The sequence below is a fragment of the Balaenoptera borealis genome (genome assembly GCF_965194805.1).
Source record: "Balaenoptera borealis genome assembly, chromosome: 1".
Lineage (NCBI taxonomy): Eukaryota > Metazoa > Chordata > Mammalia > Artiodactyla > Balaenopteridae > Balaenoptera > Balaenoptera borealis.
Window position 1 is genome coordinate 15,299,311 of NC_138860.1, and position 24,346 is coordinate 15,323,656.

Sequence of the window (24,346 nt, forward strand, 5' to 3'; positions counted from 1 at the left end):
TATAAATGTACAGCTCTTGCTTTTCGAATGTATTTAGTGCTGTTGACTTTAATTTGAGGCAATATTTTCATTCAGGAGTTTCCAAAGTAGAGTACAAAGCATTAGTCTTCACCTGATTCTCCCGTTCTTCCTGTGGTCCAGGCAGAAGACACACTCCCAGCCATGTTCACAGCTAAGACTCTAAACTTGTACTTGGTGTACGGCTCCAAGCCAGTGATGATTGTGGTTGATTGGGGAGGTTCTAATGCATTTTCATTGGCTGATTCTGCAAGTGGGTAAGGACTGAGCCAGCCACTGCTCTGAAAAACTCGACTTTCTGCTGACCTGGTTTCTCCATTAGATCTCAGTCTTTTCATGTATAGTTCATATCTTATAATTATGCCTAGAAAAGTGAAACGGTGAACAAAGAGGACTTATTAGACAAATGGGCTATTTTAGGGGTGGGGTGATGTTAGGTTATGTGAAGAGTCCTGGCTTTCCTTGTTCTTCTGACTCAATTACCTGTCTATTTTCTTGGTAATATACATGATAGGTACTTATAAAAAGAAACAAACTAGAAGTTGATAGCTACATGAATGCATGAAATATCACTGTAAAGCATATTCATGGAAAATGAAAACTGAGCACAAAAGTGTACAAACACAAAATAACTATAATTTATGATAGGTACATTCAATATTTTTCAGGATGATTGGTCATAATTTCTACTAAGAATGGCTATCTCTTTTTGGAAATTTGATCACTGTACCTTCAATTTGTATAGTTTCAAATTTGGGGATTTTAATTTGATTATCTGCTTAATGTAAGCCTTGTTTACATAAATATTAGAATATTACAGTTCATTTCCACCTAGTTTTATCAAGTAACTTAAAAATCCTAAGAAAAAAGCTTTTGTTATAATACGTACACGATATTAAATTACAAAAAATCTATGAATGTGTGCTGGCCTGTATAACCAAGGGTTCAATTATATAAGCCCCAAAATTAACTTAATGGAGTCAGCTAGCCTATATACATATTTTTTGTACTATTTCATATCTTTTTCTTGCTTAAAAGAAAATTTACTGCTTATGGGTGCCCTAACTTGTGACACAGTCAAATATAATGCATTTCCTAAGTGAGTTTCAAATTAGAAACATCATTTGTGTTATGGCAGATGTCACTAAGAGCAAAGATAATATTAGCCTTCTAGGGGGCAATTTAAATGAGTGGAATTTGTTATTAGATTAAAGAAATATACTTATTCTACTAACCAGGACAAATAGTATATCTTTAGAAATTGTTTCCCAATTACGACATCATGCAGCTATAAAAATGAAAATGGTTGTCAGAATCTTATTGCACAATTCCAAATACCCAGATTCTCCTTCATGTTTTACCCAAGAATGGGAAATCTAGGCCTTGAATTCCTACCATTTGGTTCCATCGGTGGCGCCCATTCTACATGAAGCTCTGTGGAACTGATCTTCCGCACCTCGGGTGGACCCAGACTTCGGGGAGGTGCCTGGGCCGTGGTCACTGTCAGAGGGGTGCTGTGTAAACAACCCCCACTAGTACACGCCTGTACAGCAAAACGGTATTTGGTGAATGGAACCAGATTCCAGATGGTAGCGGTGGTTTCAGGACCTTCATAGGGAACATAGGGCTGGATGCCATCTAGAGGAGCACAGGACAAAATATATTTCTCGATAGGACCAGAACGATTTGAAGGTACAGCCCAGGTAAGTGTCACAGAGTCTGAGCTAATAGGACTGATATAACTTAAGTTCAGGCTTCCCTCTGGGGCCCCTGGTTTTGTCCTGTAGGTGACAGCTGCACTCCTTGTTGAACCACGCAAGCTGCTGGTCTCGAGGTAATAGGAATAGGAGGTATATGGCGACAGCGCAGTGTCTAAGAAGTACTGAATATCTGAAGTTTAAAAAAAAAAGAAGAAAAGAGTTACATTCCACAAATTGGCAAGGAAACATTTCTAATTATTTTTGTTATATAACATAACTACATTAAACTACACCAATCCACTCTTTTGAATACAAGTATGGTTCATATTTTTAAAAATTGAGATGAAGCAAATACTGGTTACTTTTATTGTGCAGTAAAATATAAGAAAAGTGCCTTTTGGAATGATGCATATTTAGAAGCTTAAGCTTTTGTTTTGTTCTTTATATGATACGGCGTCCTTTTTATAGAAGGTATAAGAGAGTCCTTGCAAATTCTCTGAAACAGAAATAACTAGGTTTCTTATAGTAATCAGATTGTTTTTTAGACACTGATACACTAGACCAAGGGTTGGCAAACTACTGCCACAGGCCAGGTCTGTCACCTAGCCAACATCTTGACTAGAGCCTCTTCTGAATTTCCAACCCATGGAAACTGTGAAACTATAAATGATTATTGTTGCTTTAAGCTGCTATGTTGTAGAGACAATTTGTTATCAGCAATGGAGAATTCACACAATTCTAGACATGAAGGATTTGAAGAGAGAGAAGGAGGTAGAAAAAGGAGGTAAAAGAAAAAAAATGACGGGGAGTGGACATGATCAGGCATATGCCTGGAACTTTCCGTTCTCTAAGGGAAAGGGACAGAGAATGTAAGTCAGGATTGTGAAACATACAAATGCCAGTGCGGCCGCCACCCACTCCCTCCTGGGACCATGTGCGGGGGAAGGGTGAGGAGAGGCCCATCATGCAGCGGGTGCCCTATATTAGTAGGCAGATGCAGCATATTTAAGTGCTTAAAGAAAAGTAGTTAAGCATCTAGCGTACGGTTTTAATCCACAGGATTGCTTGGTTTCCAGAGTGACGAGGATGCCATGTTGAGATCCAGCAAGTGTGCTATGGGACCTTCCGTGACTGGGACAAGGTGACCCTCCAGACTTGGGGGGGGCCAAAGGTTGGATGGCAAATGTGGAAAACAAATCTCAGCGAGCTCCCAGCAATAGCAAGAGCCCAGGGGAGGCTGAGATAGCAGGGTGTTCACGAAGACCTAAACAAGGTGAGGATGAACACGTGTTCCCGAGCGTTATGCATTGGTCGTTGATGCCATGAGCGTGGCAAGAGCATTACCTCTCAAATGAGCCAGCATCCTCTGACGTTTCTGCAGAAGCAAAGGGCCAGGGGAAACTGTCCTTCCCCCGAATGCATTCACGATGGTGGGGGAAAGGGAATAATTGAAGACTGAACAAGAGTGAATTCTATAGACTGAACGTTGTATCCTCCCCCAAATTCATATGCTAGAAACCTAATGCCCAAGGTGATGGTATTAGGAGGTGGGGGGACTTTGAAAAATGATGACATCATGAGGGTAGAGTCCACACATGGGATTAGTACCCTTGCAAAAGAGGCCCCAGAAAAATCCCTCATCCCTTTCACCACGTGAGGACACAGCGAGAAGTTGGCAGACTGCAACCCCGAAGAGGGCCGTCATCAGAACCCAACCATGCTGGCACCCTGACCTTGGACTTCTAGCCTCCAGAACATTGAGAAATAAATTTCTGTTGTTTAGAAGCCAGTCAGCCTGTGGTATTTTGTTATAGCAGCCTAAACAGACTAAGACAGTGACCATCTGAGTGAAGGGTTATTTTGACATTCTGTTACATATGTCATTGCAAATTCTTCATGAAAATATGTTGAATATCAGACTAGAGTCCAATCAGGTCACAGAAAGCACAGAGTAATCTGAACAAGGAAAGCTGAATACAAAGAATGATTGATTACAAAAGGGTTTTACTTACTTAGGGGACCAGAAACCTCTAAAGAATGCAGGAAGAGAAGAGACAGAGACAGGGAAAAGTCACTACCCCCAGGGCTGAAGCAGAGCGCCTAGGGAAGGAACAGACCTGGAAGAGATAAGACCTGGGAGGAGATCAGACTTTGTTGGACAGGGTGCAACCGTGGCCCACTTGATGGTGAAGTTCGCTGAGGTTCCATGAAGGCAGAACTCCCTTGGAACCTGGCCTCTAGCACCTCAGGTGCTCTACCACAGAACTTACAGAGAAAAAACTTTCTGGCAGAGTGCCAAGGAAAGCTGCCCATGATGAGAGGCTGCACCATGGAACTCACTGGAAAGCCACCGTCTGTGGTACTAGGGGAAGATGCCACCTGGGCATCAGAAGAATTTACTGGGACTGCCATGCACTGTCTTCTGGGGTGCATCTTGTAGAACTCACTCTTATGGGGCCAGAGCTTGGGAAAGCTGCCCTTTGGGGTCCTGGGGAAAAGCTGCCCAAGGGTAGCTTGGCAACTGTGTATGGCTGAACATCACTTGTTGAGTGATCTTCAGAGAGGGGTGTACACCAGAACCAGGAAAAGAAACCTCCACCTCCTGCAGGATCCCTCCAACACCCTCTACTGATAGAGTGCAACATCATACCGGCTAGTAAAGGGGAGATGTTTACAGCTTCCAGCTCCATTACCACAAAGCAGGCAATGAAGTCAAGGTTTGAAACGGAGAGGCAACAACTTGATAACTTGTACAAGTATACACTAAAAAATCTTTTATGAGACCATGATCTTTAGCCATATTCTTGGGAAACATTTCCTTGGGAAGCATATAAAATGACTGATGTGTTATTTATAATAGGAAATGTTTAAGTAAATTAAAGTTGAATTTCTTAATGAGTTATATTAGTCTAATATTACATTAATAGGATTCTAATATTATATAGTTATTTAAAACAATAGTGATGAAGACCATACAGCAACATGAGAAAAAATATGAAATGTAATACTGCATAGACTTGATTATTATGCAAAATAAACTGAAGTACATATTTTCCCAGAAATTTTCCAAAATGAAATTCGTTTTTGCACTAGAATGCTGGAATTGTGATGCTTTAATTTTTTTTCCTTTAAATTTTCTTAATTGGATATACCACTTTTATAATAAAAAGTTATACAAATTCAAATCAAAATCAGGTGTTCAGAGAAATTATTGTACAAGAACATCATGAAATTCCTCTTTAGAGATGCACTGGGTCACAATATTGGTTGACCCCAGCCCCCGTGTGTGGCATTCCCCCTAAAGTACCACCCACCAGAGCCTCATGGAACTGTGCAAGTTGCCTGAATTAACCTTATTTTCTCACACACCTTCATGCCTTGTCTTGTACAAGTTCTTCCATGAGAGTAAGTCTTCCTCTACTGTGGTATCTGGTTAATTCACCTCACATCACCTGTTTTTGTGGAACTTTCAATGGTTCTCAATCACTATCTCTGCCCTCACAGGCATGGTTGCTTTTTACCCCTCCTCCACTTATAGGATACTCAGAAATATTCTAAAAATATTTCTTAGTACTCAAGTCTATTCTGGTACAATATTTAATATATTACTTTGTAATCTTGGTATATTTATCTATATCTCTTTTCAATAATGAGAACTGTTCCTTCCATCCTTGTATTTCTAGTGGCTGGTACCGTTCCTGGTCTGCAGTAAGCAGTGAACAAAGTGTAACTGAATGAATGAATGACTCTTCATATACATATTTTTTTTTTTTTCTAGGAAATAGTATTAAGAGCCTTATAATAAAAAACATTGATTTTCATCTATTCTGTTTTCATTCTTATCCCCTGCTTATATTTTCTGGGTTTTTTAGGTTTATTTCTCTCAGAGGTAACTGAACAACCTTACCCTTGTTACATTGATCCTTTGATGTGGTATGGAATAATAAATGATAATGACATTAAAGGTAGAAATGAAATCCCAGAGTTCACTAAGATACAATGTTGTCTAAAACTCTCATCTTAAACTATGTTAATGTCCCTAGTGACGTAAGCAATGGTCACACGTAGAAATAATCTTCCTCTAGTGTCCCTGTGAAAGCATTTCCCTGGAGTAACATTTAAGGACTATCTCCCCACTCATGGTGACCCAAAGGAGGAAAGATTTAACCGATTGTGAATTTGGGAGGAAAAAAAAGCAAAGCATCCTCAGCCCACTGATTTCTTTTCTAATCTGTCTTCCTGCAGGAGAAAAGGTATATTCCCCAATCTGGCTCCTATTAATAATGATGATGATTTTTATTTTTCATTTCCATCTTATAGATGGAATCCTTATGTCTAGTTCCCCTTTAGCTTCAAACTCAAGTAGGAAAAAATAATATGATTTACTGACTACCCCTTAAAACTTCAATACTATCAAAAGTGTGCTATTTCCTACAACAGCTGTTCTCTTCACCCCTATAACACATAAAATACCTATTGGCAACCCTAATCGTGGTTGCAGGGGAGATAATATTAGGTGCTGATTATGTACAATCCCCACTGTGCTAACTTACACCTTTCTCTTCTACTCTTGAAAACTAATTAGGATGCAAAATGAGTGAAATGTTACCTAGGGAAACCACTGACTATACCTCAACTTCCTTTTAAAAAGTTATTTATAAACTTTAAAATTATTCCATCATTATTAGCAGGTATTACTAAGAACAAATAATTTGCAAGCTCTAAAAATGAAAATACCGATGTGTTATGATCTTAGGTTGGAAACTACTGCCCTGGAGAATCCTTTAGTGCATCAGGCCAGCTAGGAAAAGTTTTATTCTAACAAGGAATTCTATAATGGTCTCAACCAAATGGTCAAACTTGCTTGGAAGACACACTATTAATTTTCTTTGAAAAGTTCAATGATTCTCCACCTATAATTCCAAATGCCTTTATTTAACCCAAAGATTTGTGTTCATCCGACTGGATATAAGTACTGTTTCCTCTTCATATTACACATGCTATCCACACACTGGAAATAGACTAATAAACATGAGGGTATTATTAGAATGATACAAAATTCTGACAGCATTAACCAATTGTTCTTACTATTCAAATGCCATCATGCAGATAATTTGCATATCATTAATTATAGTGATTGTCAAGAAATGCCAGAAGTGGCATTTTTTTAATGAAAAATAAGGATTTAAGAAATAATACCTGTTTAATAGGATTATATAAATTTCTGATTAGTGAACGAGCACACGTTTATTATGTAAGAAACTGTTATTTGGATTCAATATTAGTGCAATCATGAAAAAGAGCCAGAGTGTTGTACTCACATGTAATATTCTATAAAATAGATCACTGTATGTTACTACGTAAAACATGCCTCTGGGTTGAAGGGTATAATTGAGGTTTAATTTTACTATTGAATTAACCTATATGGAAAATAGAGTGACCCTAATATACAACTTAAGAAATAATTCAACCAGTAATAGTGTCATCTTCAAAACACTTTCAATATTTTAATAACTCTCTCTTCTTCTATCACAAAAACTTAAGTTTCAGGACACCTGGATCATGCTGATATTTGGAAGAAAATAAACATTCTAGTAGCAGGTTTTTAGGATGCTTTGCCAACATAGCAGATGTAGACAGATGTTCCTTTCCCTTTGCAATCTGCATTGTAAAGTTCAGAGTTTCCATTAACTTCAAAGAAGACTAGGAGTACTGAAGAGACATTTAGAGTTAACACAAAGTACTGAATGTAATAACATAAGTCATACAGAACTGGGTGCAAAATGTAACCTACTATAATATATACAAAATAAAACTGTATGCTATGCAAAAGTTGTAACGCCAATCAATATGTCAAAACAAGGCACCTTCCTAATCATTTTCAGAAAGATTATGGAACTTCAGTGATTTTACATAGCTTTATACACTTTTCTAATTAATTTATCATGTTAAACTAGAATTTGGAAAACTGGGTCTTAAACAAAGAGAACAACATGGAAACCTGAATTGGAATCACTGTTCCAATGTTTCTTAAACTAGTTTCTTAAACTAGCTTGTAGCTAAACATGACCAAAGCAAACATCAGAGAAGACAGAGCTGGAAGAAAATTTCCAAGTTTTCCCTCTGTCTTTAGGGAAAAATTATCTAAAACATCTGAGTAAATCTTTTTAAAGATAATGGGTCTAAATAGTTTGATTTCTACAAGCTCCTTCAAAATCTTCATAATAGTTACAGGTGCAAAGATAGTCTTCATGGTTTGTCCACATCCTTCTTCTCTCAATTTAGTTCCATGTTGCTGGGTTTTACCTCTGTGGAAATGGCAATGTATGCATAAAATTATACTATTTGCTTGAATGTTAGTACTCTGATTTCCCTTTTTGAAAAGTCCATTTTTCAACCTGAGAATTTAAAATGTGAACCCCTTATAATAGAAATATTTGATAAATTTTCTATAATCCTTACACCCAGAAAAATGAGAGACCAGTTTGTTGTAAGTCTTCCAGTATTTTTATATATTTTAAATTAAAATATAATTCATAGATTATTTTAATATCTTTTAGTTACCTTAAACAGTACGTCATAGACATTTCCCATTCATTAATAAGTAAACTAAGATAGCACTTTATAGGTGACCATATTCTACAATTTACTGAATAATGCACCAGATTCTATTATGTCATGTACCATAATTTACTGAAAGTTTTTTGAATGTCTGACTTTTTCCAATATTTTGCAATTACAAATAGTGCAGGTTTGGACATATTTTGTGATTTGGTGTCCCTTTATGACTATTCATTTGAGATACATTTTCTAAAGTAGGTTTGCTGAGTCAAATGGTTTGCAAAAGGGTAAGGTTTCGCGTATATTTTAACAAGTTATCCCACATGAAAAGTCATACCGATGAACTCTCACACATAGCCCAGCAGTTTATGTAAGTTCTAGCTCCTCCATATCCTCATTAATCCTGGAAAGGGTAATTTTTTTTAATCTTTGAGGCTTTGATAAGCATTCATGTCTTATCAAATAATAAGCATCTCATTTTCACTGCATTTCTTTGATTACTAGTGAGATTTGTAATTCTCTCTGCTGAAACACTCCATGCTAGACAACAACATGTCTCCTCAATGTCAAAGAACTTAACTAATGTATCAATTTTCAGAATATTATATCTTTCCATCACCAAACCTTGAAACTCACCGTATGGGTATTGATCTTCAATTGTGTAGATTTCAAAACCATCCCTGAATAAACTGTAAGTGAGCCAGTGGGCATTTGGAGAATCAGGTGGACTCCAGGAAAGACTGATAGCAGAAGAATTTTGAACTTTTCCTCTGGGTGGAGGTTGCTGGGATGGAGCTAAATTACAATGGAGAGAGCATGTATCAGCAAAGGCAATCAATAAGGACACAAGTAAACTGAAGTAAGATATCCAGCAAAGAGGTCTATTTGATTCAGGATTACTTTATCAAGAAGACATGTGGTTTACCAAGACATTAATAAGCAAAGGGTATACATCATGAGTTCTCTAAAACAAAGCTTTTTATCTATAAACATAAAATACATTTGTAGGTCAATGCAGCTGACATAAATATGGTTGGGGGGAAAAAAAACACAAAAGTTTACATAAGCTCTTCTTTTTTATTGAAGTATAGTTGACTTACAATATTATATTCATTTCAGGTGTATAACATAGTGATTTGATACTTGTATAGATAATGCACCATACAGAGTTATTACAGCATTATTAACTATATTCCCTGTGCTGTACACTACATCCCTGTGACTTATTTATTCTGTAACTGGAAGTTTGTACTTCTTAATCCCCTTTGCCTATTTCACCCATTCCCCACCTCCCCTCTGGCAACCATTAGTTTGTTCTCTGTATCTGAGTCTGTTTCTGTTTTGTTCTATTTGTTCTTTTTTTTTTTAGATTCCACATATAAATGAAAACATACAGTATTTCTCTAACTCTGCACCTCTTTCTTTGAATTTTTCTGAGAAACTATCCAAGGATGCATAATATTTATTTTCTACTTAATTAATTTAAAAGTTGATACACATAAATTGTGTTGAAACTTGAAATAAGTCGTGTAATTTTTGGATTTTTTTAAAAGGAAGTTTTCCATTCCATTAAGCACAATGCTTCATCTTGCTTCATAGACCATAGTGTAAAAGAAGAATAATAGCTGGTGATACAAATGGCTGTGGATGCTAAGGATGTTAAATAGTCTAAATATTAGCAAGAAACAAATTAAATGTACTACGTGAACACCAAGCACCTGTTAGAGCTGCTATGATTGTTTATAACACCTGTTAAAAATGCTGTGATTGTAACATAGAAAACAAACTTATGGTTACCAAAGGGGAAATTGGTGGAGGGGGGATGGAAGGGGGAGAAGGGATAAATTAGGAGTTTGGGATTAAAAGATACACACTACTGGGCTTCCCTGGTGGCGCAGGGGTTGAGAATCTGCCTGCCAATGCAGGGGACACGGGTTCGAGCCCTGGTCTGGGAAGATCCCACATGCCGCGGAGCAGCTGGGCCCGTGAGCCACAGTTACTGAGCCTGCGCGTCTGGAGCCTGTGCTCCGCAACAAGAGAGGCCGCGACAGTGAGAGGCCCGCGCATGGCGATGAAGAGTGGCCCCCGCTTGCCACAACTAGAGAAAGCCCTCGCATAGAAACGAAGACCCAACACAGCCATAAAACAGAAATAAATAAAAAAAAAATCATTAAAAAAAAAAAATGATACACACTACTATACATAAAATAGATAAACAACAAGGACCTACTGTACAGCACAGGGAAGTATATTCAATACCTTGTAATAATCTATAATGGAAAAAAATCTGAAAAAGAATATATATCAATATATGTATATAACTGAAGCACTTTGCTGTACACCTGATACTAACAAAACATTGTAAATCAACTATACTTCAATTTAAAAAGTGCTGTGATTCAGATGTAGAGAACAAACATATGGACACCAAAGGGGGAAAGCAGGGCTGGGGGGATGAATTGGGAGACTGGGATTGACATATATACACTAATATATACAAAATAGATAACTAATAAGAACCTGCTGTATAGCACAAAAAATAAAAAATAAATAAAAACTGCTGTGATTGTTAGAGATAATATGTTTGCTTCTATCAGGCACATAAGAGCATTCATCTCACTATTTTAGTGATATTTTTATAGTATAAATATATACTATGAACACATTGTTTCTTATCACTATATTTTTTTCGTAGTCTCCCTACTTTGGAGAATCAGTCTACATTTTTTCCCCCAGAATATATAAAGGTAAAGGAGAAAAACAATGTCTAACTATATTTTAAGGGCAATCAACCACCAGTTTATTTACCCCCTGCTGGTTTAAGATGCATAACCCTTTATCCATTTAGAGAAGCATAATCTAATCGGACTTTCTCATTGAATAAAATGACAAAGGCACAGTTTGCTGTGTTAACTTATTTTGTAAACCATTAATCTTTCTGTTGAGAAAAAATTTTAAATCATGAATCGGTCATGAATCAATCATCAATATTATTATATGAAATATCTGCAGTCACTAGGCGATAGTCAACGTTTCAGAAGAAAATAAAGTGCACACTCAAGTGATTTAATAAAGAGCTTGGGCTTCCCTGGTGGTGCAGTGGTTGAGAATCTGCCTGCTTAATGCAGGGGACACGGGTTCGAGCCCTGGTCTGGGAAGATCCCACATGCCGCAGAGCAACTAGGCCCGTGAGCCATAACTACTGAGCCTGCACGTCTGGAGCCTGTGCTCTGCAACAAGAGAGGCCGCGATAGTGAGAGGTCTGCACACCGCGATGAAGAGTGGCCCCCGCTTGCCACAACTAGAGAAAGCCCTCACACAGAAACGAAGACCCAACACAGCCAAAAATAAATTAATTAATTAATTTAAAAAAAAAAGAGCTTAATAAAGAAACTATTTTCAAAAGGGTGGGCAGAATGTAAAGGAATCAAAAGACATGGAGCAGTACTCTGGGGTATGGTAATAGCAGAGCTCTTTTACTACTTATGTCATGGGTCAAGACCAATCCCAGGCTCAATGATTCACTAGAAATTCATCACTCATCATATAGTCCTACTAATGGGTAAGATTTATTACAGCAAAAGGATACAGAGTACAATCAAAAAAGGGAAAACGTACATGGGTAAAGTATGGGGGAAAGCAGGCACAAGCTTCCAGTCACAGAGGATGGGCTTAATTCCCCTAGCAACATATAAAAACACATGTGAAATGTTGCCAACCAGAGAAGTTCATTAGAAACTCAGTGTGCAGTGTTTATACTGGGGGCTGTTCATGTAGGCAGCCTCTGCCTGGCACACACCAAAATTCCAAACTCCCAGAAAGAAAGCAGGTGTTAAGCATTGTATGGTCAGGCCACTCAAGAGGGCTGTTCTCTTGCTCTCTGTACATTCCCTGCTCAACCAGTGCCTGCTTCACCTACAACCTACTCACAGGACTGACCCTCCTACATACTTGCCCCAGGTCCCAGCTAATGATTGCTCGTATCAGAGGGAGTGAAGGGCGTGGCCCACTGCTGGTTTCCTTGGTAAGCGAAGAGCCAGCCAGAGGTAATTCCCCCTATAACTGGCAATCTCTCCCACCCACCCCCCAGTGAAGCCTACAGCCATGTCCTGCCCGCTGTCCCCTGCATATGGTGGGGTGTCACTCCAGGACCTTGCTTCAGACATGTAAGCTCTCCCATCCATTAAATCATTCATGTCTCTGTCATTGACTCTGGACTCCTTCTTTGGTCTCAAAACTGGGGAAATGGAGGCCAGTATTTCCTGTGGGTTGCAGCCCAATAAGCATAAACCATGTAATCTGTACAAAATTTAAGGGACAGTGAGCCCTTCTTAACAATTCTGAGGATGGTGGGAGACGTCACAAAATCCAAATCCCAGATGCCAGCCAAAGGCCAACTTTGTAAGCAGGTCTTTCTAAAGACAAGCATTCAGGCCTGCTATGTTAACTTTTTCTCACACGTTATCCCTAGCTTGAAGGGGCACAGCACTCAGGGACAGAAAGGGATGTGTGAAGAGCATCATCTGACCACTCACTGAAGGACAGAGCCAGCTCAAGGCCACTCTTATACTGAGACAGGGAGCTGGGGATTAAATGTTCTAACTTCCCTTTCTGCCAGCCCTCCTCCAGATGACTAGAAGGTTCCTACTTGTAGCTGAAGCCAACCGAAAGTCAGGGGGCAAGACAGCCTGCTGACACAGAACATACAGAATCTTGGGGAACAGAGCAGAGTGAGAAGTATGGAGTAGTAACGTGAAGTTATCCTAACACACCAGGCAAAGACTTTCAACTAAGAGCTATTACTAATTCATCAGTACTCATGAGTGATATACTCCATTTTAAAGACATGATATAATCCAACAATAGCATTTTAAGAAAGTATATCAAGAGCACTGAATTTGAAATATATAAAATTCCATATCTTATGCATAAGCTTTCTAAAGACAATGTCTCTAAACCTATGGTAGATAATATTGATGTCACATTTTTCAAGAAAAATATTCAACCTCGATACATTCTCACTCTTCCTCTTTTATTTATCCTTTTTTGGAGGGGATTTTCATTGTTATGTTAAAATTCTAACTGTCCATATGCCTATTTAGATATAGGACAGTGAGTAATAACAATCTCAAAATGACACATGAAAAGAGAATTATTTCCAAACAGCACCTTATATCTTTGAATTCAACGATTTGCCATATTTTGCTATGGTCACTTTGGTTGGTTGAATACTGACAGTACATTTGATCTTTCAGTGAATCTTAATTTAGGGCTCTAAATCCTGTTATTCTTAGTGGAACTTCAAAGATTCATAAACTGTCTCATCTATAGCACTCTCAAAGAGCCTTGCAATCCATGGCAATTTAAAGTTTTTAGTGAATATTAGTGATTACATCTAAAACTCTGCATGCTCTCAGGAACACAATAGATTTCAGAGTTAGAGCAATCAAAACTGACCATCAAACTATTTTCTAAGATGGCAAAATACTTTTGGGATGATTGAAAGAGAGATAGATGTTTCAGTGCCATGTCAAAGGATGTAGAAAATGATTTGCATTACGTGAAAATTTCCTTGACAACAAACACAATCATACACATATGTACACACATAGGCTCTTTCAAATGTTTAAAGTTGATTACTTTTTATGACCATCTCTAACCACAATCTTGTCTGACTTCACAGTGTGGATGAATAGTGCTTGTTTCACATTTAAATGAGAATTTTCAAAGACCTGAAGGTTTAGATAGTTCAATACCACTCTAAGAATAAATATTTTGAAATCCTGGGCATGAGATAACTTGAGCCCACTTTTATGTGCTAAAAGTAGGATTCTGAGAAAATGGTCATACACTCATTAATCAAAATTGCCAAGAATGGTCTTTGTATAAGACTCTCTTTTAAGGAAGGAAAGTATAATATTGTGACTACATCCATCATGTGGGATTACATCCCAGCTTGGGAACTTTGGTAATTGTATGATTGCAGTCAAATTTCAATTGGATGCTCTGACCCTTTTCTTATTTATAGTAAGAAGATGATAATGCCTACCTCTGAAAGCCAAAGCAACTATTATAAGTGTGTTCTAAAAGTTAAAGAAAAATATAATTGTGTTTCAACAAAAAGGGAATTTCAATAGAGAAAGAGAATGTATAAAAACACCAAAACCAGAGTTGAACAGTATAATAACTAAAATGGAAACTTCTCTAGAGAAGGCTCAATGGCAGATTTGAAATGAAAGAAGAATCAGTAAACTTGATATAAAGCAACAGACGGAACTTAAATATACAACAATATTATTTATCTAATCCAAAGAACAGAGAAAAAAATTTAACAAAAGTGAAAACAGCCTCAGAGACTTGTGAGTAAATGTCATATGTACAATGCATCAACATATGTGGAATGGGAACCACAAAGGAGAGAAAAGACAGAGAAAGGAGAAAAAAAATTTGAAGAAATATTGGCTCAAACTGTCCAAATTCAACGTAAAACACTTATCTCCAATTCCAGAAAGCATAATGAATTCAAGTAGGATACACACAAAGTGATTCAGACCTAGACATAGTGTAGTCAAACTGGTGAAAGAAAAAGACAAACTCTTGAAAGCAGTAAGAGAAAAACAACTCATAACACAGTTGAAGGGAAATACAATTAAAGGTTTACAGAAACAAAGGAGGCCAGAAGGTAGTAGAATGACATATTTAAAGTCCCAAAAGAAAAAAGAATAGTTGGTACCAAGAACTCTATATCTAGAAAAAATTACTCATCAAAAGTAAAAGTTAAATAAAGGTATTCTCAAATAATTAAAAAAAAAAATCTAAGAGAATTCATTGTTAGCAGTCTAGCCCTATGAAAACTAGAAATAATGGATACAGACAGAAACACCAAAGCAATCCACCAGGCTAAAAGGAAATGATAAACAGAGTAAATTGAATCATGGGAAGGTAGGGAAAACACCAGAAATGGTAAAATGTGGGTAAATTTTGTGGATAAATATTAAAGACAGTGTATGTGTGTTGTGTTCATATTCTGCTTTCTTCTGTCAAATCATTTTAAAAGCCTACTATTGCTTAAAGCAATAATTATATTAGTGTAACATACACATATACCCACATGCACACACACACATGCATGCACACACAATCACAGCACAAAAATGGGGAAGGAAAAGGAGCTACATCAGAGCATAGTTGTTATATTTTACTAGAATTAAGCCTGTACAAACCTGAAGTAATCTGTGGCAGACAAAGATGTATAGTCTAATTCTTAGAGCAGTCACTAGTAAAATAGCACTAAAATATAGATTAAAAGTCATCAGAGTATGGTAAACCAATTTTCAACAAGATTGCCAATTATCAAGGAAAGAATATTCTTTTAAACAGATACTGGTGGGACAACTGGATAGCCACATTTAAAAGAATGAACCTGGAGCCTTAACTAGCACCATATACAGAAATTAGTTCAAAATGGATCAAAGACCTAAATGTAAGAGCTAAAACTATAAAACTCTTAGCAGCAAACATAAGGGTTTGCTTATCTTCATAACCTTGGATTTGGCAGTGGTTTCACAGATATGACATAAATGCATGAGCAACAAATGAAAAAACAGATAAATTGGACTTCATCAAAATTAAAAACTACTGTGCTTCAAATGACACCGTCAAGAAAATTTAAAGACAACTTGCAGAATGGGAGAAAACATTTGCAAATCATATAGCTGATAAAGGACTTGTACTTAGAACATATAAAAAACAATTACAGCTCAGTAATAAAGACAAATAACCCATTAAAAATGATAAAACTACTTGAACAGATATTTCTCCAAAGACCATACCCAAAGAGCCAATAAGCACATGAAAAGATGCTTGACATAATTAGTCATCAGGAAAATGCAAATCAAAACCACAGTGAGAGAACACTTCACACCACTACAATGGTTATAATTAAAAAGACAGATAATTAGTGTCGGTGAGGATGTGGAGAAATTGGAACCTTTATACATATTGGTGAGAATGAAAATGAAACAGCTACTTTAGAAAACAGTCTGGCTGTTCCTCAAAAGTTTAAACATAGAGTTAACATGTGGCCCACATTTCCACTTCTAGGTATATCAATCATTACCTTAAATGTGAATGGCCAAAATTCAATAATTAAAAGACAGAAACTGATGGAATGGATAAAAGAACAAGACTCACCAATATGTGATCTATAAGAAACCCAACTTAAATAAAAAGAAAAAGATATGGTAAGAATAAAGGGATGAGAAAAACATACTATGCTAACAAACCAAAAGAAAGCTGGAGTAGCTATATTCAGTTCAGACCTCAAAACTGGAAAAATTATCAGGGAAAAAAAAGGAGCATTACATAATGAAAAAGTGGCCAAAGCTCAAGGATAGAATGCACCTAAAAACAGAACATCAAAATATTTGAAGCAAAATATGATAGAAGTGCAACAAAAAAATAGATAAATCCTATTAAAATTGGAGAATTCTACACCACCGTTTCAGTAATTGAGAGATTCAGCAGCCAGTAAATCAGTAAGGATACAGCTGACCTGAAAAACACTGAACCAAACTCATCTAACTGACTTTTATAGACTATTCCACCTAATACACATTCTTCTCAAGTTCACATGAAACGTTCAAGATGGACCACATAATGGACCCTAAAATCCACCTTAAAAATATTAAAGTGTAAAAATCATTGAAAGTATATTCTCATCCTACAATAGAACTAAACTGGAAATCAATAACAGAAAAATAAGTTAAAAATCCATAAATATTTGGAGATTAAACAACATGCTTCTAATAACACATGCACCAAAAAAGAAGTCTCAAGAGAAATTTTAAAATATTTTGAACTAAATGAAAATGAAAATAAAATTTATCAAAATTTGTATGATGCAGCAAAAGCAGTGTTTAGAGGGAAATGTATAGTATATTAAATGCATATATTAAAAGAAATGCATATATAAAAATGTATACAATGGAAAAAAATCTAAACTCAATTATCCAAGCTTCATACCTCAGGAAACTAAGAATTTTTAGAAAGACACAAATTATAAAAACTGGCTAAAAATATAAAATCTAACTTGACCTATACTAAGAAATACAATTAGTAATTTAAAATCCCACAAAGAAAATCCAAGTCCAGGTGTTTCACTGGTGAATTCTCTCAAACATATAAGGAAAAAAATGATACAAATCCAATAGAACTCTTTCAAAAAACAGAGGAGGAATGAGTATTTCCCAACATTTTATTTATCAGGCCAGTATTACCCTGATAGCAAATCTACAGAAACATAATTACAGAACATAAAACTACAGACCAACATCCCCCATGAACAGACATATAAAAATATCTTACTAAAATATTAACAAGCCAGAACTATATCTAAAGATTTAAAAAGAATTAGTTACTACAAGTAATTAGCATTTATCTCTGGAATTAAAGATTTATTCTCTGGAAATCAATTAATTTAACATATATCAATAAAATAAAGGACAAAAATTATCTGATCATCTCAATAGAAGCATAAAAAGCATTTGACAAAATCCAATACCTACTTGTGGTTTAAAAACAAAAACAAAAAAAACTCTAAACAAAATAGAAATAGACGGGAACTTTCTTAACCCCATGAAGGGCATCTACATAAAACCTACAGCTAATATTATACTTAGTAGGGAAATGCTGAAGGTTGCCTTTGTGATCAGAAATGAGGCAAGGATGTCTGTTCCTAGTATTTCTATTTGGCATTTAACTGGAGGTTCTATCAAGTCCGCAAAACAAGAAAAAGAAATTAGAAGCATATAAATGGAAAGAAAGTGAAATTGTTGATATTCATGGACTACTTGATCATGTATGTACAAATTTCTAAAGAATTCCCTCCCCCCAAAAAACCTACTAGACATAATAAGTTAATTTAGCAGGGTAACATGATACAACATCAATATTCAAAAATCAATGGCACTTTCCAACAAATGGTGCTGGAACAACTGGCTATCCACATGCAAAAAAATGAATCATAACATAGACCTTGCATCCTTCACAAAAATCAACTCAAAATGGATCACAAACCTAAATTAAAATATAAAACTACAAACTCCTAGAAGATAGCAAAGGAGAAAATCCAGATAACCTTGGGTTTGGGGATGACTGTTTAGATATGACACCAATGGCATGATCCAAAAAGAAATAACTCATAAGCTTGACTTCATTAAAATCAAAATTTTCTGCCCTGTGAAAGACACTATTAAAAAAATGAAAAGATAAGCCAGAGACTGGAGAAAATACTCGCAAAATACATATCTGATAAAGGACTGTTATTCAAAATACACAAAGAATTCTTAAAACTCAACAATAAGAAAACAAACAACTTGATTAAAAAATGGGTCAAAGACCTTAACAGATACATCACCGAAGACAATATACAGATGCCAAATAAGCATCTGAAAAGAATTTCCTTATCATATGTCATTAGGGAAATGCAAATTAAAACAATGAGATACCACTATACACCTATTAGAACGGCCAAAATCAAGAACATTGACAACACTAAATAATGTTAAGAACGTAGAGCAACAGGAACTCTCATTCACTGCTGGTGGGGATGCAAAATGGTACAGCCACTTTGGAAAACAGTTTGGCAGTTTCTTACAAAACTAAACGTACTCTTACCATATGATCCAGCAACTGTACTCCTGGGTATTTGCCCAAAGGAGTTGAAAACTTATGTCCACTCAAAAACCTGTAAACAGATGTTTAAGGCAGCTTTATTCATAACTGTCAAAAGTACGAAACAGGGGCTTCCCTGGTGGCGCAGTGGTTGAGAATCCGCCTGCCAATGCAGGGGACACGGGTTCGAGTCCTGGTCTGGGAGGATCCCACATGCCGCGGAGTGGCTGGGTCCATGAGCCACAACTACTGAGCCTGCGCATCTGGAGCCTGTGCTCCGCAACAAGAGAGGCCGCGATAGTGAGAGGCCCGCGCACCGCGATGAAGAGTGGCCCCCGCTTGCCGCAACTAGAGAAAGCCCTCGCACAGAAACGAAGACCCAACACAGCCATAAATAAATAAATAAATAAATAAATAAATAAATAAATAAAGTACAAAACAATCAAAAGTTCTTCAGTAGGTGAATGTACAAGTAAAATGTGGTACCTCCAGACAATAGATTATTATTCAGCACTAAAAAGAAATGTGCTATCAAGCCATGAAGAGACATGGAGGAATTTAAATGCATATTTCTAGGTGAAAGAAGTCAAACTGAGAAGGCTACATGCTGTATGAATCCAACTAGATGACACTCTGGAAAAGGCAAAACTATGAAGACAGTAAAAAGATCCGTGGTTTCAGGGTTTGGGTGGGGGAAGAAAGGATGAAAAAGCAGAGCACAGAGGATTTTTAAAACTGTAAAACTACTCTATGTATGATGCTAACATGGTGGATACATGTCATTTTATATTGACAAGACCCACAGAATGTATTGAATACACCAAAAATGAACTATATACTTTGTAATCTATGGACTTTGGATGATAATGATATGTCAACGTAGGCTCATCAACTGTAATAAATGCACCACTCTGGTTGATATTGGGGAGGCTATGCATGTGAGGGGGCAGAGAAAAGATGGGAAATCTCTACTTTCCTCTCAGTTTTGTTGTGAACCTAAAACTGCTCTCAAAAATAAAGTCCTTTTAAAAAATCAACTGTACTTCAATATACTAGCAATTAATTTGGAAGTAAAATTAAGAAAACAGTCTCATTCACAGTGTCATTTCATTCACAACAGCATCAAAGAGACTAAGGATGCATTTAATTAAAAATGTACAAGTCCAGTACACTGCAAACTGCATAGCACTGCCAAGAAAAATTAAAGAAGACCTAAATAGACAGAGACATACACTTTCATGTGCTGTAAGACTCAATACTATTAAGATGTCAACTCCACCTAAATTAATCTGTAGATTCAACACAACCTCTACCCAGATCCCAGCACATCTGTTTGTAGAAATTGACAAGATAACACCAAGGATGTATATAGAAATGTGGAAGAAGTAAAATAGTCAAAATAATTTTGAAGAAAATAGTTGGTCCTGATTTCAAGACTAAAGCTATAGTAATCAAAACAGTGTGGCTTTGGTATAAGAATAAACATAAGGATCAATGAACGAGGAGAGAGAACCTTGTATGGTCACTTGACTTTCTTATGTAGTAAAATATATATAAAACATAAAATTTACCATTTTAGCCATTTTTAAAAGTATGTTTTAGTGGCATTAAGTACATTTACAATGTTGTGCAACCATTACCACTATTCATTTACAAAACTTTTTCATCATCCTAAAGAGAAACTCTGTACCCATTAAACAATAACTTTCCATTCCCCTCCCTCAACCCCTATAATGACTATTTTACTTTCTATGTATATGAAGTTGCCTATTCTAGGTACCTCATATAAATGGAATTATATAATACTTTTTTCATAACTTATTTTGCTTTGCATAATGTTTTCAAAGTTAAACCATATTATATCAAAATTTAATTCATTTTTATGGATGAATAATATTCAATTGTGTGTATATACCACATTCTCCTTATCCACTTATCTTTTAATGGACACTTAGGTTTTTTCTGCATTTTGGGTATTGTGAATAATGCTGCACCCAACACTGGTGTACAAATATCTGTTTAAGTTGCTGCTTTCAATTTGGGGTATTTACCTAAGGAGAGAAATTGCTGGGTTATATGGTAATTCTGTGTTTAACTTTTTGAGGAACCATCAAACTATTTTCCACAATGTCTGCACCTGTTTACAGACCCACCAGCAATGCATAAATTTCTCCACAAGCCTCACCACACTTGTTATTTTACATTTTTTGATAAGGGCCATCTAAATGGGTATGAAGTGGTACCTCATTGTGGTTTTAATTTGCTTTCCCTAATAAGTAATGATGTTGAGTATCTTTTCATGTGCTTATTGGCCATATGTATATTTTCTTTCAAAAAATGTCTATTCAAGTCTTTTGTCCTTTTTTAAATTAAATTCTTTGGCTTTTGTTGTTGAGTTGTAGTTCTTTATATAGTCCAGATACTAATTTCTTATCAGATGTTGACTTGTATGTATTTTCTCCCATTCTGTGTGTTGTTTTTTCACTCTCTTGATAGTGTACTTTGATGCTGACATTTTTAATTTTGAAGAAGTCAGATTTGTCTCTTTTTTTATTTTGTTTTCTGTGCCTTTGGTTTCATACCCAAGAAAACCTTACCAAATCCAAAGTCATGAAGCTTTTATCTTATGTTTTTCATATGACTTTAGTTCCTAAGTTTAGGTGTTTGATCCACTTGGCATTAAATTTTATATATGATGGAAGGTAAGTGTTCAACTTCATTCTTTTGCATGTGAATACCTGTTTTCCCAGCATCATTTATTCAAAATACTGTCTTTTCCCCATTAAATGGTCTAAACACCCTTGTTTCAATCAACTGACCATATATGTAAGGTTTTATTTATGGGCACTCTATTTCATTGGTCTATACATTTGTCTTTATGCCAGTAGCACATTATTTTGATTACTGTAGATTTCTAGTTATTTTTGAAGTCAGGAATTGTAAGTCCTCCACTTGTCTTCTTTTCCAAGATTGTTTTAGCCTTGAGATTCCATTTGAATTTAACATGAGTTTTCCTATTGCTGCCAAAAATGCCACTGGGATTCTGATAGGAATTCCATTGACTCTGCAGACTGCTTCAGTGGTACTGACATCATAACAATATTAAGTCTCCCAATCTATAAATATGGAATGTCTTCCATTAATTTATGTTTTATTTAATTTTTTAGGAGTGTTTTATCGTTTTCAGTGTTCAAGTCTTTCATCTCTTTAGTTAAATTTATTACTAAGAATTTTATTCATTTTGATGCCAGTGTAAGTAGAATTGTTTTCTTAATTTCCTTTTCTTTTGTTCATTGCTAGAAACACAACTGATTTTAGGTGTTGATCTTGTAACATGCAACTTTGCTGAATTTGTTTATTAGTTCTAGTAGCTTTCTTGTGAATTCTTTGGGATTTTTCTCTATATAGGATCATGTCATCTGCAAATAGAGATAGCTTTACTTCTTTCCAATTTGGATGCCTTTTTCTTTTTCTTGTCTAATTATTCTGGCTAGAACTTCTAGTACAATGTTGAATAACAGTCACAAAAGTGGGCATCCTTGTCTTGTGCCTGATGTGAGGAGAAAAGCTTTTAGTATTTCAACAACGAGTATAATGTTAGCCATGGGGTCAGTTGGTTTTTTGCCTAGACACCTGGGCAGCTTAATAGGGAAAGGATAATCATTTCAAAAATATGTTACAGGAACATTTGAATATCCATGTGTCAAAAAATAAAAATGAAATAAAGAACACAGATGCTTTCATCACACCATACACAAAATTAATTCAAAATGTTTTATAGACCTAATGTAAAAGCTAAAAATACAAAACTTTCAGATGATAACATAGGAAAAAAATCTTTGCTACATTGGGTCAAGCAAAAATTTCTTAGATAGCATGCAAAAACATATGATCCAAAAAAATTAACTTTTGTAACTTACACTTCATCAAAATTAAAAGCTCTTGGATTTTAAAGAATACCATTAAGAAAATTTTTTAAATAATCCACAAAATGGAAGGAAATATTTACAAATTGTATCTCAAGTATATAAAGAATTCTTTAACTCAGTAAGAAGATAAGCAACTCAATTAAAACATGGGCAAAATGTGTGAAAGACACTTTGCCAAAGAAAACACAACAATGGTAAATAAAAATATGAAAAGGTGCTCAAAAGCATCAGTCATTCAAAAAATGCAAATTACAAACTACAATGAGATACTACACACACATAAAATGACTATAATAATATATGGTCAATGCCAATAAGGTCATAGAGAAACTGGATCTCCCAAAAATTGTTGGTAGAAATGTAATAGTATAGCCATGAGGGTAAAAAGTTTGAAAGTTTCTGGAAAAGTTCAAAACACACTCACTATATACTTGCTACACTCTTAGATATACCTAAGAGACATAAAAACGTATGTCCATACAAAGACTTGTACCCATGTGTTCATGATAGCATTATTCATAATGGATAAACACTGGAAACAGTCTATATGTCCAACAACTCATCAATGGATAAACAAAATGTAGTAAATGGTATCTTACTCAGCAATTAAAAGGAATAAACTACTGAGAAAAATAACAACATGGATGAATCTCAAAACAACAGTTCTAAGAGAGAGGATCCAGATGAAAAAACCTAAACATTGTATGATTTCATTTATATAAAATTTCTCAGATAGGCAAAATTATTGTGTCAAGAACTAGATAACTAGTTACTTGAGGCTATAAATGGAAGTGGAAATTGACTGAGAATGGGTAAAAGGGAACTTTTTTGAAATGATAGAAGTATTCTACAACTGGATTATAGTTATGTTTGCACAATACTAAATTTACTGAAATCCAACAAACTGTATATTTAAACTCATTAAATTTATGCTATATAAATTATACTTCAATAAAGCTGTTAATAAAAGAAAAGCTATATAGAATTCAGGGAAAATGGCAGGATAAGGAACAGCAGGAAGCTGTTTCCCCACCTAGACAACAATTGCACTGACAGAATCTGTCTAATATAACTATTTTAGAACTCTGGAGTCTATTGACTCCTTGCAACCTCCAGGGTAAGGCTCAAATGGTAAATTGCAGTTAATTTTGATCAATTTCAGCTCTTAGCACAGTAGCAGCTACCCATCTTCCACCTCCAGCTCCATGGCAGGCAGCTGTGTACATGTTTCTGTAACAGCTTGCACACAGTTTGCAGGAACCAGGGTGGGCAAAAAAGACCCTTTTGTCCAAATATTGGGAATATGTGCTCTGATTGTTGATCAATTCTTCTTATCACAGAGTTGCAGACAAAAAATGAGGGTGGCAAAGGTTGAACCATCCTCACTGCTGCAAGTACTCCTACCCCAGAGGTTAAAGTGACTCTAAGAAGAATTTAAAAAGTCAGCACTCTTTGTTATCTTTA

General features: G+C 35.8%; 1 protein-coding gene across 1 annotated transcript in view; it reads right to left on the minus strand.

Moving 5' to 3' along the window:
* USH2A (usherin) overlaps nt 1-24,346 on the minus strand; it is a 783,103-nt gene that overhangs the window by 562,458 nt on the left and 196,299 nt on the right. Inside the window, exons 15-17 of the mRNA XM_082362477.1 lie at nt 8,916-9,074; nt 1,414-1,908; nt 113-382 (exon numbers count right to left, since the gene is read on the minus strand). Coding sequence (XP_082218603.1) covers nt 113-382; nt 1,414-1,908; nt 8,916-9,074 — 924 coding nt within the window. The remainder of the gene's footprint in view (nt 1-112; nt 383-1,413; nt 1,909-8,915; nt 9,075-24,346) is intronic.